A 17,814-nucleotide genomic window follows, 5' to 3' on the forward strand; every position below is an offset into this window, starting at 1 on the left:
AATCAGTCAAAAGAACAATCGGAAATCATATCGGACCTGCTGGAAAATAATCGATTCAACCCATCTATCTGACGGAAAATGGCTTGGTGTGTACCGAGCATAAGGAGAGCTAATGCACAAGATAAACAAATGATAAATTAATCCAGCAGAAAAGTATTGAGAATCAGCCCCCAGGTGAGCGAGGGATCCACCTTTACGCTTTGTCAATGCTGAAACAATGGGGTTTCCGCATTAAATTACAGCAGGGGAAATCATAGTTGTGTTGGTGGAAACTACCAGAATTTTGAATTGATACATAATATATGAACTTAAAATAAATTACTTTTGTTGGTTAACAGCTGTATCTGGGCAACCCCCCCCCCCCCCCTTACACACCTTTTTTTTTGCCATCAGACAAGGCCTTATTTAACTACTTGAGGACCGCGGTCTTAAACCCCCCTAGTGACAAGGCCATTTTTATTAATAGGGCCACTGCAGCTTTATAAGGGTCTTTTTCCACTACCCTGCGATTTGCGATTTGATTCTGATCGCAAATCGCACGGTACATTAAACTAATGGAAACTGCAGCAGCAATTTACATTAGTGCGATCCGATTGCGATTTTAGTCTAAACGCGATCGTCGTCCTTTTGGATGCGATTGAGCTTTACTATACTGAGTATAGTAGCTCAATCGCAATCACATGGTGGAAATTGAAACGCGACTGCGATCGCAATCGCATTTCATAGTGAAAAAGGAGCCCTAAGGCCTCGCTGCAGGGCTGTACAACTCAGCAACTTTTTTTTCCCCACCAACAGAGATTTCTGTTGGTGGGCTATGATTGCTCCCAGGATGTTTATTTTTTTTCTATAAATATTTATTGTATTTTTTTTTTTTTTATAAATAAATAAAAAAAGATTTTTTTTTACCAATTCCGCCCTCCCTCCCCCCGCCAGCCAATCCTAGCGATCGGCTCTCATAGACATCAGCCAATGAGAGCTGATCGCTCTCCTGCCTCTCAGAGGGAAAGTCGTGTCACACAGCTGTCCCCAGTACAGCGCTGCCATAGATCGCAGCGCTGCCATAGATCGCAGCGCTGTACTATGTAAATAGATGATGCCGTCTAACAGTCTCCTAGCAGCAATCGCCGCTGGGAGGCTGATGACGGAGCTCAGTGGGGATGCGTGCGTATCAGCAGGTACGATCCCTTGCAACCTCCGCCCCTAGCACTTCACACCAATTGGCGTGGAGTGGTCCTGGGGCTGCCGCCGTGTTCACCCCAATAGTCGTGGAGCAGTCGGCAGTTAAAACGTACCTGAGATGACATGTAGCATGAAGAGATAAACGTATACGTACAGTGCAAAACATTAATAACCAGGCTGTTTTTATTTCTTTTTGCTTCCTGAAAGAGTTAATTTTCAGGCTTGCAAGTGACAGCTTGTCTGTCAGTAACTTGTCAGGAATATAGTAAACATCACTGATAAGCAAGTTACAGCCATAAAAGTTTTCTTGGCAGGATACAACTTCTGAGGGCAGGGGAAAAGATAGAAAGTCAATAGATTATGTATTTTAACTATGGACACTTAATAGGCTGCCATTGAGCAAAGACAATAAAACATTCAATCTACTTTGTAAATGTTTAAATATAAAATAAAACCATGAAATATCTAAAGCAAAACAAAAAAAACAAAAAAAAAAAGTCATTTTGTGCCTCTTATCGCTTACCTACACTCTATCCCCTATGCTATTAAGGGCTCATTCACACTATGTGCTGCGTTGTCAGTTCTGACGCAACGCACATAGTGTACGATCTACATGGCAGCATGAAAGTCCATAGACTGCATGTTAACATTCACATTACAGGTGTGCGTTCCCATGCATTACGATGTAACTCTTCTGGGAACATCTAATCGCACAACACACACATTCTCCTATAGAGTTGGCTGCCAACGTCTGCGCTCCTAGCGCACCACAACGTGTATTCTGTGTGATGGCCACACGATGGGAACGCATGCATGAAATTGCGTTTGTGTATGCGCTCTGTAGTGTGAATGAGCCCTTAGGCTTTTTGTATTGACCTGAGGAAGCGGCCCATGACCTGTGAAATGTGTTGTCAGATGGTTTTTTGAATTAACCTTTTTCCAGCTGAACTGGTGTCTATATTATCTGGAGAGGTAAGCAATTACCCCTCTTTTCTTTATTTATCACTGGGTGCCTCCATCCAACCCATTACCAGTCAGACCTCTTTTGGAGGTAATAGAGCGACCATCCAGTATCCAGCAGGACCTGGAGTACCAAGCAGGGACAGATAATTCCCTGCATGCCTATACGTTGTACTATGCAGGCGCAGAACGCTCCCAGCTAAAGAAGTGCGACACTGTGCACGCACAGCTGGCCAGATTACCAGGGGGATAACGAGAAAACAGACATTAGTGGCATCTAGGGCTAACTTTAAAATTTCAAGCCTTAGTTTACATTATACATGCCAAACTCTGGCCCACGGGCCGAATCTGGCCCTCAGAGCCATTAAATTTGGCTCTCAAATGTTTTTGTCACTTTGCATTATGTCTGGCCCACTCTAGCAACATTGGAGGTGAAGCTGTAGATCACCAGGAAAGCCATATGGAGAGGGAGGGGGAAGCCCTAAACACTAGGGAACTCTATAGGTGAGACGGGGGGGGGGGGGGGGGGTTGACACCATGGAACTGTTTAGGAACTGTTTAGGTGAGGATGGGGGCCTTTAGACACTAAAAACTGTACAGGGGAGCATTGGGCGCCTCTAGACACCAGGGAACTGTATAGGGGTTGGGGCAACACTAGACACCAGGGAACTGTATAGGGTTTTGGAGGGGGCCATTAGACACCTAGGAACTTTGCAAGGGAGGAAGGTGGGCAGTAGACATTGAGGTTAGCCCGCGACTAGGTCCCAGTGTTCAATTTCGGACCACTTTGTGCTTGAGTTTGACAATCCTGGTTTACACGAAGAGAGAACGCCAGAGGACACTGATTGCTGAACTATTTTTCTTAGATTGTTCCAGACCGTATTATTTTGATACAATTTCAGATTAAAAAAAATTCAGTGGATCAGCCAACTACATTGTCTTGTGTGTGGCCAGCTGAGATTCTGGGCCTGCCCCAGGTTTGGCTTGTTTCACATTAGTGCTGTATATCTGTGTGCCAGCGCCTTCCTGATGTCAGCTGGCGGTGATGCACATTAGAAAGACCAGCGATGGGGAAAATGTATACATTATTAAGAGGTTATTAAGTGTAACATTTTACATTGTGTGCATAGGAAAATGCCACAACATGCTGTAGTCACTATTCATTATTAATTAGCGCTGCCTTTTAAGGATGAGGCAGCTTTTGGTGGCGGGCGTTAGTGCACCTGCAGGCGATACTGTGACAGTAGACTGAGGGGAATCCAATTTTACCCTGTGATGGTTTGAACGGGGCTAGATTCTGTTTTCAGGACTTTATTTGCACATAATTGTGTCCTCTTATCTGGAAACTTTTGCTGACATGCTGAGAAAACAGGATCAGAACTTAAGGAACTGACAGCTTGCTTTACTGTTACTAGCTAGTTTAAAGCCTTGTACACATGTACCGAGGATTGTCACCTGCGTGAGATCAGGACTCTGGGTAAAGTAGTGGACCTGAAATGTTGAACAGAAGATATTGAAAACTTATAGTAATGCACCCTGTATGTATCTGTGTATCTCATCTGTGACTAATCACAACTGTAATTTGATCTCTCAGCAGTGCCAGTTGAATGCCTTGGCAGAGCAGCTAATTTGTAAACATAGGAATTTAACCCTATGTCTGCTTCCATGAAAGCAGGAAGTATACACGCTGCAGGTTTATTGCAGGATTTACTTCAGCTGTAACAAATAAACGTTTTTCATTAAAGGATATTATGCTGAGTTCAGATTTGCGTTAAGGTTAGCTGTAGGGAGTGGGGAAAGTTAAGGTTAGGCATATGGGGGGGGGGGGGGGGGGGGAGAGGAGGGAGAGTGTTTAAGTTTAGGGACCAGGAGGAGAGGGTAAGGCTAGGCATCAAGCAAAGAGAGGGCTCAGTGTGAGATCAGGGTTATGTTAAGCTGAAGTACAATATTGGTATCTATTACCAATATTTTACTATTGTTATTAACGCTGTAAGGGTAGAATATCGCTAAATTTAGCGATATCCTACTGTTGCCTATTTCTGGGTTCCCAAATTTCCACGCGCCCTTTTTTCATTTACACCGTACATGCACCGCGATTATTATGTTCATCATGATGCCCAGGGCCGGTTATAGACTTTTTACCGCCTAAGGGAAACTTGTGGAGATGTCGCCGCCCCCCCCCCCCCCCACACACACACACACACTCATAATTGCCCCCAGTATAGGTAGCCTGAAGGGTGTAGCAGCCACAGCAGCGGGGAGGGGGGTCAGAACCCTCCACCCTCACCTGGGGCTCCCCGACAGAGGGCGGCATTGCAGGAAGTGACACGGTGGTGGAACACAAGGAGGTCAGCAATTGCATCCTCGCTCTCCGTGACACAATTAAATGCTGTACTAATAGATAGAGGGGGAGAGCGGACGGGGAGCCCCAGGTGAGGGAGGGGGGGTCTGACCGTTGTGCCCACTGCTCACCCGTCCTGACTGCTACCCCCTCCAGCTCGGCACCCCCACTCACCCACGGCCAGGGTAGTGCCACCCCCCACTTCCGTCGCCTGAGGAACATGCCTCAACCCGCCTCATTGTCGGCCCGGGGCTGATGATGCCCTTGTGATTGGCAAAACGCAGCCGCTTCGAAAATCAGATTAAAGTGCAAGCGATGTGGAAGGGCCCTAGAACACGCTACACAATTACTTTCACTGAATGGAATCATAGCTGCAACAGAGAGCAAAGCAGGGGGCGTGCCCCACTATACAACACACAGTCACCTGCACTGCATTGTGGGAACAAGGCCTTCATGAGGCTTACTACAAAATTCAGGGCCAAGGCTAACGCTAAACACACATACCAAACATGCATATACAATACCAAGGTGACATGATAAACATCTGTATGTACAATGCTAAGCACACAAATAACTAAGCTGTGTTCCTTTTTTCCCCTCCTCTGCCTGAAAGAGTTCAACATCAGGTATGCAAGTGACCGTTTCTTTCCAGGTCAGGACTGGGTCAGACTATAGCACAACCCTCACTGATAAGGAATTACAGCCATAAAACCGTTGCCTGGCAGTAAATGGCTTCTGAGAGCAGGAAATGGAGAACAATGGTCAAAAGATCATAGATTTTATCTCTGGCATACTTAAATAGACTCAAAGACGAAGACAATAATACATTTATACCTACCTGGGTCTTCCTCCAGCCCCATCCGCATGGATCACTCCCACGCTGCTGTCCTCAGTAATCTCTATCGCTGGTACTTTGTCCCGTCACTTCGGCCAGTCAGTGCCAGTCGACGGAAGCGCTGTGCATGCATACAACTGGCCGCGTCTGGTGGAAGTAACGGCACCCGGTAGAGAAAACGGAGAAGGCTGAGGACGGCAGTCTGAGATCGACCCGTGCAGACGGGACTGGAGGAAGCCCCAGGTAGGTATAAATCTTGTATTATTATTCAGCTCTGAATCCCTGTAAGTGAAAGGATTATGGAGAAGAGGTAATGTAATATTAAAAACTTAAAAAGTAGATTTAAATATACAATAAAACCATGGGATAGGTAAAAAAAGGAACGCTTTATGATGAGGATAGATACCATCTCACCAGTTTATTTTCACCTCGGGTGTCCTTTAACGTAAGAAAAGCACAAAGGAGTATTCAGAAAGAGTCAAGATCTGTTTTTATGGCCTTATGTTTGCAGATAAACACGTTATTTCCATCCTCACAAATAGCAGGTCTAGAGCGAGCAGGTCTGGGAGAGCTAAAGCCTGTTAGGGACCGATGCAGATGGAAGGAACCCGATACCAGCACTCTATAGTAAATCCCCCGCAGCCCGAGCCAATTGTTTACTCTAGAAATTCAAGATCAGAATGGTGTTTCCAGAGAGGACTTTAGCTTCTATTCATGTGTGACCAAGTGTGATCCCAGGAAATATCTGCCGCTAAGTCCACGAAAAGCCTGGCTTGAAAGAGGCAGCAAAGCCACAATATTTATTTCACAGAGCTGGGGATTGGGGAAGGCGAGAGTGGGCGTGTGAAAATCAGGCCCGGGGAGAGAGGCTGGAGAATAAAGAGGTGCAACAAGAAGGAATGGTGAAAAGATTGATCCACTCTTTATTATATCGCAGCTGCTACAAAGCAAATTCCCAGCACAGATAGGAAAATCACAACCGATCACACCGTTCTAGAGTTACAGGGGGTGCGGACGACAGATAAATGCTGCCCGAAACCACTGTTTATGGTGAGAGTTAAGGAACGATCGCTGTACAGGCATGCTGCTGGTTAGCTATGAGGCAAGCAGCCTGTTCTCTGCCACAGAGAGCAAAAGCCAAGCACGAGGTGCCACTTTGAACGAAGTACACTATTTGGAAATGTTCAATGTGCTCTTGGATGAAGGAAATGTGGCATGTGTACACAGCTTTAAGTGGAAATTCCACTTTAGTTGAGAAAAAGGCAGCTCTGATCTTTGAATTGCGAGGATTTATGACAAACTTTATCTAACCTTGTTTTTATGTGCACATACAACACAGGCATTCCATAGTGTTTGTAGCAGAAACTGACAGATAGGAGTGTCAAGGTTTTAAGGGGTAGGAGCAGGGCTGTGGAGTCAGAGTTGGAGTCAAGGAGTCGGGACAATTTTGGGCACCCGAGTCGGAGTCGTTGAGTTCATAAACTGAGGAGTCGGGAGTCGGATGATTTTTGTACAAAATCCACAGCCCTGTTAAGTATTAGATTAAAGAGTCGGAGCCCTTTTGGGTACCCGGAGTCTGAGTTGGAGTCAGAGTCGTGGTTTCATAAACCGAGGAGTCGGAAGATTTTTGTACCGACTTCACAGCCCTGGGTAGTAGGGTGGAGTGATGAAGAAAGAATGAACAAGGACCAGTTATGACCCAATCTGAATGAGGTTTGAAGGTGTGGCAGGGAAACATGTCTGGAGGTATAGCAGGGGAACAGGACAGTAGGCGTGGTTGGAGGTGTGGTGAGGGAATGAGAGGCATAGAATGGGCATGGCTGTATGTGTGATAAAGCTATGGCTGGAGGCATGGTGAGGGAACATGGAGGGGGACGTGGCCTGAGATGTGGTGAGGGAAAGGGAGGCATAAAATGGGCATGGCTGGATGTGTAGCAGAGCTATGGCTGGAGGCATGGTGAGGGAACATGGAGGTGGAACGTAGCCAGAGATGTGGTAAGGGAAAGGGAGGCATAAAATGGGCATGGCTGGATGTGTGGTAGAGCCATGGCTGGATGTGTGGTAGAGCCATGGCTGGATGTGTGGTAGTAGTGCATGGTTGGAGCCGTGGTAGGAGAACATGGATGGGGAAATGTGGAGAGAGGCATGGTTGGGGAATGTGGATGGAGGGTGTGGTGAGGGAATGGGAGGAGAGGAAGGGGCAGAGCTGAAGGTGTGGTGGTGGTAGGGGGCGACGCGTGTCTGTAGGTGTGGTGGTGAAACATGGAGGCTAGGGTTGTACAGGGTGTAGAAGGGGAGCATGGCTGATGGCATCGTGGGGGAACATGACACTTTTTGCCACAGACCCTGATCAGGTGCTCTGACTGAAGTCTGACAACATAAGCTGCATGCTTGCTTCAAGTGTGTGATTCAGACACTTCTGCAGCAAGAAAGATCAGCAGGACAGCCAGACAACTGGTGTTTAAAGGAAATAAATATGGCAGCCGCCATATCCCTCTCACTTCAGGTTTCCTTGAAGTGTGTCTTTTGCCCAAAATGTTTGCACCTAAAGCTGTTCCTCTTCCTCATGTCACCATGTTGGGAGGTATGAATAATCTCAGTTTGGGTCCTGATTGCCCCAGGACATATCACTCCGTTACATGGCCACTTTTATTCCGTTTTCCGTGGTAAGTTACATGGAACTAGTCGTACGCTGGAAGCCTTTCCTCTGAACTCAATGACTTCCCCTTAAGCAGGGATTACAAATAGAAGAAGTGTTGTTTCAACAAGATCCCATTTATATGAAAGGCTTGTTTTAGTGATGAGGCAATGCGTCAGCCCCGCTATAAAGATACCATTCTGGATAAGCAACAAGTTCTGTTTCCACTTAAGCTGTGAGGCTCAGAACCTGCACACGGCTTTCCAAAACAATGCAGTCTGTGCCAGCATTCCTATCGCGATGACTGAATCTGACTAAACTGGGATCACAGCCGAGCACCAGGCAGACCTTGTCCTGGGTGTGTGTAGCCAGAGCTCATTCATTGCTCGCAAGAGCCTCCTATCAACGCCTTCTGCCTGTGCCCCACCCCCTTTCTGTCTCAGCAGCACAATTATGCTGAGTCACACCCACAGAGCTTACTGTTAGCTTCTTCACATGGGCTGCTTCAAGTCTGGTAAGTGAATTTGCAAAAAAGGATGTTTCGCATAAGACAGCTCATTTCACACAATAAAAAGGGTAATATTTGAGCAGTCCCGATAACTGTGCAGTCCGATGGTTTATTTAAAGCTGTAGCCGGCAGAATTCTTGAAGAGAAGTCCTGGTGACAGGAACATGAAGGTTGAAGACCTTCTTACCTTTAGGCCAGGGCTTTTCAACCCTGTCCTCAAGGTCCACCAACAGTACATGTTTTTCAGAAAACCACAAACATGCACAGGTGAGGTAATTAGTATCTCAGCAGAGCTGATTAACTTCCTGTGTGGATTTCCACAAAACATGCACTGTTGGTGGTACTTGAGGACAGGGTTGAAAAGCCCTGCTCTAGGCGACGTCGACATTCACAATGGTGTGTTGCAGTGTTCCGTAATGGCCGCATTGTACTGTGGTTTGCTGCCCTGCAATGCACCACCCATGCGATGTTAACAGCGTGGGGGCGCGATTTAATGGGTGCTGCATCTTTTTTTTCCCCTTATTTTCATACCACCATAGGTACACTTTAAAGAGAAACTGAAGTCTCTTTTTTTACCTTATTTTCTTATGCAGCCATCTTTGGAATTTATTTCTAAGCTGATTCGCCACATCCCCGCAGCAGAACGAGTTATTTATGGCCCAGAAATAGCTCAGCAAAGTTCCAGGGCTTGCATATTTTTGCTTCCTGGAAGAGGCAGAGCTGTGCGCAGTAGCTCCGCCTCTTCTCCAGTCAATCTCTGCCGATCTCCACCGCTCTCAGTCTTTTTTTACTGAGAGGGGCAGGGAGAGGCAGAGATTGACTAAAGAGGCAGAGCTACTGCGCACAGCTCTGCCTCTCCCAGGAAGCAAAATCTGTGACTTGCAGAGTTGAGGAACTTTGCAGGACTATTTCTGGGCCATAAATAACTTGTTTTGCCGCGGGGATGCGGCGAATCAGCTTAGAATTTAATGCTGAAGACGGCTGCATAAGAAAATAAGGTAAAAAAAAAAAATCCTTCACTACACTATATATACACAATTTTTTTTGCCCAATTAGACATTCAATTAGGGTTGGTTCATATCGCAAGGGCTTTTTAAGTGCTAGTGATATAAAAAGCTCTTGCTGATGCAATGCTATGGGTAATTTTTAGAACATCACATCACTCAAGTGAGATCACAAACATAGCACTGCATTAGCAAGAACTTTTCAAATCACAAGCGCTTAGAACAGGGGTGTTAAATTTAAATACAAAGTGGGCCGAAATTGTACAATGGGACCAAGTCACAGGCCAACCTCAATGTCTACTGGCCACCTTCCTCTCTTTTAAAGTTCCCAGGGGTCTAATGCCCCCGCCCCCCTCCAACCCCTTTACAGTTCCCTGGTGGCTAGTGGTCCTCCCTCCCCTATACAGTTCCCTAGTGTTTATTGTTTGCCCCCTCCTCCCACATACGGCTTCCCTGCTTTTCTGGGGGTTCACCTCCAATATAGCTTCCCTGGTGGTCTACAGTGGGCCAAACATAATGTAAAGTGGGGAAACCACTTGAGGGCCAAATGTAATGGCTCTGTGGACAAATTTGGCCCACGGTCCAGAGTTTGACATGTATGGCTTAGAAGAACCTCTTGCAGTGTGAGCCAGCCCCTTAGCCAAGAACGTCTAATTGGGCAAAAATTGTGTTTTCCATCAGCATCATGATAAACCCACATTCAAGGCAATGCGCATTCTTGAAGATGTGGATCGCGGGTCGATCATAATGTCGATCGCAGTGCAGACTGAAAAAAACTGTTGTATAGCGTATGGCCAGCTTTAGGCAGGAAATGGTGTGATTGGTTGTTTGTACTCTTAGAAACACTAACATACCATCGCTATGTAACTAATGTCTTTGTGGTTTAGACAAGATAGCTGCGGAATCTTCCATTTCTTTTCAACCTCAGGTTTGACAATGGAACTCTCTCTGCACATTGTGTTGTAGAATGCTGAGTCAGAGGTTAAGAGCTGAGTACCTGCTGGATAATTACTCCTGAGAAACTGGAAAGGGATTACATTTCAGGTTACTGTAATTGCCTGCTTCATAGCCTGCGGATGGAGATCCTGTATAGAGCACAGGCTTCTAGTGACAGTATCAGGCTCTCCACACTGACCAGTCTGACAGGAGCAAGGATCACCTCAGACAATCTGTAAACAGATTTCATCATTCGCGGTAGCCATCATCCAATCATTCTTGCCCAAGATGATCTTCAAGGTCGTGCAAGTAATGGTGGCAATATACCGGTATACCGATCATAGAGACCCAATCAGACACATCAGGCTACAATTGGTTTGCAATAAACCAATGGGAATTGTTCCTCCCCAAGGAGGATTCTCATTGGTTCACTGAGTAATGAAAAACCTCTTAGATGCTCAGGAAGGAGGATTCCCATTGGTCTTTTGCAAACCAATGGGAGCCTGATGCTTCTGATGATGCTTCTGGCATCAGTATACCAGTGTTTATAGCATGCAGGGACCCGAATGGACTGGGGCAGAAGCAGTGGAGAAATGCAGCACCAGGTACCAAGCAGGTTGGGTAACGGAAACGGAGCCGAAATCCGCATGGAAAACTGATGCCCAATGTAATAAACTGATCCATTTAAATGGAAAACGGATCCGTTTATCATCTGGTATAGATCATTAGCTAAAAAAGCAACAAATTCTAACATGAAAATTTCCACTGACATCTAGCCAAATGAAGCCTCTATAGATGCTGGTTAATAGACCAGCAGCTTCTGGGTTTGACTGGCTCAGTCTCAAGTCAGTGGAAGTTTAAAAGCCTTGTACCTATCCATAGGATAAAACTGTTTGCGTCACTTAAAAAGGAACTTTAAGGCCCCATTCACACTAGCGCTTTTTAAAGCGCTAGTGCAACGAAACCCTATGGGCCCGTTCTTACTTAGACGATTTGCGTTAATCGCCGGCAATTAACGCAAATTGCCAAACGCGTAGCCTGCACCATTTTCAGGCGATTTCCCGGCGATCGCGTTTCAGAACTATAGAAGCGCTAAACGCGATCGCGGGAAAATCGCTGCAGTGTCCAGTGATTTTCCTGCGGTAAATCGCGGAAAAATAACTCCCGCAACGTTTTGCGCTTTCAAGTGTGAATGGGGCCTTACCCAGGATTGAACGTCATCCCAATCAGTAGCCGATACCCCCTTTCCCATGAGGGATCTTTACCTTTTCTCAAACAGAACAACAGGGGAGTCTGTATGGCTGATACTGTGGTGAAACCCCACACACAGTGTGATGTCAGGACCTAGATCATGATAGTTTCCTTTCTGTGAAGCTTATTGCATTGTGGGAAATAACAGCTGTTTCCAACTGCCAAGCAGCCAGTATCTCCCTCTGTGCATGTGTATATCTAAATAAAAAAAAAAAAACCTTTTAGCCTATCGCATTGTTAGGGGTGTGTTTGGAAATAATGGTAGTTGGTGTTGTCTAGTTGTTTTTCATGTCTGCCAGTAGTAAAGATGATGATGTGCAGGCTAATTGTGGATCAAACAATATAAACAAATTACATGGCGGACATCAATCATTTCTTGATCGCTCTTCCATTTTATAACTTCTCACTTTGCAATGTATTGATTTATTTGTTTCCCCATACTACTATTTTTCGGTTAAGTTTCTCTTTAACAATTGAACAGAATGCTACTATTACAATAAATATATTAGTATTGTCTTCTAATGAGGGGGTGTTTAAAAAAAAAAAAAAAAAAAAAAAAAGATCAGCCCAGATTTAGGCTTCATCACCAAATGGTAAGCGAACAATCTATGCCGTTGCCTGAAAACGATTGTATGGCGGGTGTTATAAAACATAGCGGTATTTCAGCTGTTAGTAATGAATCCTTGCATCCCCCAAGCTGTCAGCTGGTACTTACTAATGAGCTTGTTATTCAGCTACAGCAGAACGCTACGCTCGCTGGCATGCGCCCCAAGTTATTCGCCGTTTCAGAATACTGTCAGTTGTGTATAGAAAAAAAAAAGGAAAGTAACACAATACGTTACGAACGTTATGAAGAATTATTACCAGTTCACACGAGCCCATCTCCAGCTGAGCATTCTTCAGCTTATCGGTAATCTGATCAGAGTTGTGGAGACGAGGAGCAATTTGTGGGTACCTGGAGTCGGTGGCTCCATAAACTGAGGCATCAGAGTCGGATGATTCTTGTACCGAAGCCACAGCCCTGCAACTGATCAGGGACAGGTTCCTCTCTTCAAGCACGAGCACGGCTGTATAGAGTCTGAGCGAATAAGTCGCGCCTGCACAGTATGCCAGAACCACTCGTGCACGGAGGCTCCACATTACTGCGCCGGGCCAGGGCTGTGAAGTCGGTACAAAAATCATCCGAATCCTCAGGCTAGGTTTCCACTTGTGCGTTTTGTGTCAGATTTTTCTCTCAGAAAATTCGCATTAATTTGACAACTAATGGTAGTGAATGGGGCCGTTTCCATTTAATGCGAATTTTCGTATGCGTTCGTACGCGTGAAAAAAAACGGAGGTCCTGCATAATTTTTTTTGGGCATCGCCTACGATTCACATACAATGCTTTGTATAGGCAATGCAAATTTTCTCGTTATTTACGCGAAAATTTGCATTAGAGCCATGGTTACAGGAAGTTGTCAGCAGTCATGACTAAGCTGTTATTATGTTATATTTAACGAATACGAATTTTCGTGTACGAAAATTCGCATAAAAATTTACTTGAAAATTTTCACCAAGCAGAAAAATCTTATACGATTTTTTTGCAGGGAAAAATTTCACACCACAGTGGAAACGCAGCCTCAGTTAATGAACTTACCGACTCCAACTCCAGGTACCCAAAATTTCTCTGACTCCAATTTCTTAGTTTAATTTTTACAAAGGCTATGGATTTAGTTCAAAAATCATTGACTCCAACTCCTCATTTTATGGAAACCACTGATTTCGACTCCAGGTACCCAAAATTGCTCCGACTCCACAGCCCCGATGCAGGCAAGTAGTTAAAACAATGTTGTTCACCAACATTCCAAAAGATTACGTATGTTGTTCAAAAACTGCACACGCAAGCAGAAGTGTAATTTTATACGACAAATGCACACATGCTCTGGGAAAATGTTGTTTGATAGACTTGTATACAACAGCTGACTGCATGATATCTGCACAAGAGTCGTCTGAATTGATCCACCAGCTTGATCGGGCAGAATACCCAATATTGGTTACTCGTCTTCGTCACTTAGCTACAATTTTTTTGTTGGCCAAATGGTGAAATCTGTCATTTGTTAGACATTTCAAATGATTTATCTACAACAAATGTTGCTCTTGCTGAATACAGAACGCCCTGACACTCCATAGAGTTTGCCTTTAACATAAGGAATCTGCAGTGTGGAAATAGGAGGCTATCAGAGGTCAGCACAGACTTCTATGACGGTGAAATTTCATGAGGTTTTTCATCACAAGATCTACATAGCGCATCAATTTGATGCAGAAGGAAGGATTAAAACTAAAAGCATACAAAATACACTGGCAACCCCGAATTCCAAATACATTATATAATGTTACTCAGCACAACCTGGGAACATCCCTATCCCATCGCTTACTGCAGAATATGCCGCTCTATCCGCAGCCAGCAGGAAAGCCCACCGCTCGTTTGCCCCTGAAATGTTTAGGCCCCAAATCAGACAATCATGATAAAACACCTGTTCAGAAGGTGACCCAATTCTCACCTTCTATCCCTAAAAGATATCCATAGACTCACAACTTGTGCTGGCCACATTTAATTTAAAGGAATACTTAAGTAAGAGGGTTATGGAGGCTGCCATATTTGTTTCCTCTTAAAGAGAACCCGAGGTGGGTTTGAAGAATATTATCTGCATACAGAGGCTGGATCTGCCTATACAGCCCAGCCTCTGTTGCTATCCCAAACCCCCCTAAGGTCCCCCTGCACTCTGCAATCCCTCATAAATCACAGCGATGCTGCTGACAAACAGCTTGTCAGAGCTGGCTGTGTTTTTCTCTATAGTGTCAGTCTGCTGCTCTCCCCGCCTCCTGCAGAACTCCGGTCCCTGCATCCCTTCCCTCCCTGCTGATTGGAGGGAAGGGACGGGGGCAGGGACTGGAGCTATGCAGGAGGCGGGGGAGCAGCCTAGACTGACACTACAGATGTAAACACAGCCTCACAGCATGGCTGTGATTTATGAGGGATTGCAGAGTGCTGGGGGACCTTAGGGGGGTTTGGGATAGCAACAGAGGCTGGGCTGTATAGGCAGATCCAGCCTCTGTATGCAGATAGCATTCTTTAAACACACCTCGGGTTCTCTTTAAGCAATACCAGTTACCTGGCTACCCTGCTGATCCTCTGCCTCCAATACTTTTAGCAGTAGACCCTGAACAAGCATGCAGCAGATCAGGCATTACTGACATTATTGTCAGATCTGACAAGATTAGATGAATGCTTGGTTCTGGTGTGATCCCGACACTACCGCAGCCAAATAGATAGCTTAATAGGAAATAAATATGGCAGCCTTCATATACCTCTAACTACAGTTGTCCTTTAACTGCAATCATTCCATTCTAAAAAAAAAATAAAAAAAAATATCACATCCAAGCAAAACTGAAAACTACCATCTATGAACTACAATAGTTTTCTGCAATAGAAGGTGGAAATTTATGATCAAGTTGACCCATAATAATCATTTTAAAACATTTAAATGAAAGTTTTATATTCGTTTAGGATTCTTTTGAAACCAACACATTTTAGGACAGAGGTGCACTAAATAATATTGTATTTAGGAGCCAGCAGGAAATTTTAAAGGATACTTGAAGTTACATGATAAGGTAAACAACGTACATATAGTCCCACTAAGAAAATTGTCAATATACTAAGATTTCTTTTCCTTTTGGTTTCTCGGTACAGTTTTTGGTTTCTCAGTACAGCAAGTGTTAAAAAAACAGTGCCGTTATCTGTGCAAATAAGGCAGTCAAACAAAATCAAACTTACCTCCATGTCCTAAAAAATAAAAAGAAGGCAAAACACATATCTGGCTGTGAAAAGATTGCTTACAATTTTAGTTCTGAAAATTAAAAGGGTCATTACTTCTGTTTGTTTTGCAGCAGAATGAGGGCTGGAACCCACTGGAGCGATTTTCTGAGCGTTTAGGGAGCGATTGAAACCGCTAGCGATTTCCCTAAACGCTCTGCCAATGTTACGGATGGGCCAAATTCCACTTGAGTGATTGCGATTACCAAATCGCAAAACACAGGACATGCAGCATTTTTGGCGTTAGCGTTTCTGCAATGTAAAGTATATAAACGCTGGCATAATCGCTCATTGAAACCTACACAGAGCGATTTTGCTAGAGTTTTGAAGTTACTGCACACTATAAAAAAATTAGGAACAATCAGAATTAAAAATGCTAATCGCTACACAATCGCTGGCAAAACCTTACACTTTTTAAAATCGCTACCAAAAACGCTCATGAAATCGCTTACAAAATGCTCACACAAATAACATTTTGTAGTGGGTTCCAGGCCTGAGGCAGATTTTACATCAGACTGCCACAGCTGCAATTTACATTGCAGGCTAACCCCCATGCAAGTTTTCCCCAGGGCTGTGGAGTCGGATATGTGGAGTCAGAGCAATTTTTGGGTACCTGGAGTCGGAGTCGGTGGTTTCATAAACTGCGGAGTCGGAGGCTTTTTGTACAGACTCCACAGCCGTGCTTTTTCCCTCTGTTGCGATTCTGTTTTTACAGGGAATGCAATGACCCAGTGTGACTTTAGACTAAGGCCTGGGACCCACTAGCAGCGCTTTTCTAAGCACTTGTGATTTGAACAGCTCTTTCTAATGTAATGATATGGGTGATTTAAAAAAACAAACAAAAACTCTCATCCCTCAAGTTAGAACACACCCATAACATCACATTACCAAGAGCCTTTCACATCACAAGCGCTTCGAATAGCGCCGCTAGTGGGTTCCAAGCCTTAAACTTGTTGGTGAATCCTAAAATCTAGTGCTTGGCACATGTTGTTCCATTGATATTTTCACCTTAAGAAAATAAAATGCCTTTTAAGCCAGCAGCAAGCAAGAAAATAACCAGAATAATTTGGCAGTACTTTTTCATCTACTTTTTGGTACTTTTTCAATTGCAGAGTGCAGAAAATGTATTATAAACAGAATATGAAACATGATCTCCTAGGAGAAAAAGTGAATTGAATAACGGCCCACAGTGTTCTAGAACGCAATAGAGAGAGAACGCAGCGATAATTCACAATAAGGTGTTACATTCCTCAACAACAAGTGTTTCACAGGGTCAGTGCCTCAGGAGGAACATCCAGGTCATTACAGAGAACATAAACACAGGTTCATAGCAGGCCATGTACTACTGGGAGTGACAGGACAGTGATGTGTGATATGTAACAGCTTCCTGCAACTCAAGACACTGGAGTCCAAGGTGTGGGATTATCCAGGGCCAAGTTTAAAGAGGAACTCCAGTAGAAATGATGTAATAAAAAAAAGTGCTTAATGTTTACAATAATTATGTATAAATGATTTAGTCACTGTTTGCCCATTGTAAAAGCTTTCCTCTCCTTGATTTACATTCTGACATTTACCACATGGTGACAGTTTTACTGCTGGCAGGTGAGGTCAGTGGAAGGAGATGCTGCTTGCTTTTTTGGCAGTTGGATCCAGCTGTAAACAGCTGTTATTTCCCACAATGCAATGAGGTTCACAGACAGGAAACTGTCAGGACCATGGTCCTCAGTTTCCTGTGGGAGGGGTTTCAGCACAATATCAGCCATACAGAGCCCCCTGATGATCCGTTTGTAAAAAGGGAAAGATTTCTCATGGGAAAGGGGGCATCAGCTACTGATTGGGATGAAGTTCAATTCTTGGTCGCGTACAAGTTGCTCCAGCTGATTTTCGGTGCCAGATTTACAACAGTCCAGGTCCTGTAAGATGTTCATAGAATGTACTTTTTATAGCCTTTTCCCATTTCCCCAAAATATATCAGCTTCTAACATCTGTTTTTAGTGACACAGGTGAGGTGAGAGCACGACTGTGCAGGCTTAAATGCTGTGAATTCTCCCTGTTCTGTGCATTGTGCTGACAAAAACAGCAAAATGGCTGCTCCTATGCAGGCAAAACACAATACAGCAGCAATCGGCTGTAGGGAAGAATTACCAATATATATACAGCACTGTCACATTTATTTTAAGCCTGCATTCAGTAAAGACTTTCTACATTGAAGTGAGTGACAAAGCACAGCTGAAGCAAGAGAATAACAGTTGCCGGTATATCTGGCTCTAAATACTGCCTCCAATACTGATAGCCATAGACCCTGAACA

At 44.5% G+C, this 17,814-nt stretch overlaps 1 protein-coding gene across 2 annotated transcripts in view; it reads right to left on the reverse strand.

The window, feature by feature from the left end:
• Positions 1-17,814, reverse strand: part of LOC137518175 (phosphatidylinositol 5-phosphate 4-kinase type-2 alpha) — a 160,112-nt gene that overhangs the window by 102,942 nt on the left and 39,356 nt on the right. Inside the window, exon 1 of one of the 2 annotated variants that reach the window (XM_068235610.1) lies at positions 12,517-12,536. The exons of the other annotated variant lie outside the window; for it this stretch is intronic. Coding sequence (XP_068091711.1) covers positions 12,517-12,534 — 18 coding nt within the window. The 5' untranslated portion in view covers positions 12,535-12,536. Of the gene's footprint in view, positions 1-12,516; positions 12,537-17,814 lie in introns of those variants that run through there. 2 annotated transcript variants of the gene reach the window in all.

The sequence above is a fragment of the Hyperolius riggenbachi genome, chromosome 5 (assembly GCF_040937935.1).
Source record: "Hyperolius riggenbachi isolate aHypRig1 chromosome 5, aHypRig1.pri, whole genome shotgun sequence".
NCBI classification, from domain to species: domain Eukaryota; kingdom Metazoa; phylum Chordata; class Amphibia; order Anura; family Hyperoliidae; genus Hyperolius; species Hyperolius riggenbachi.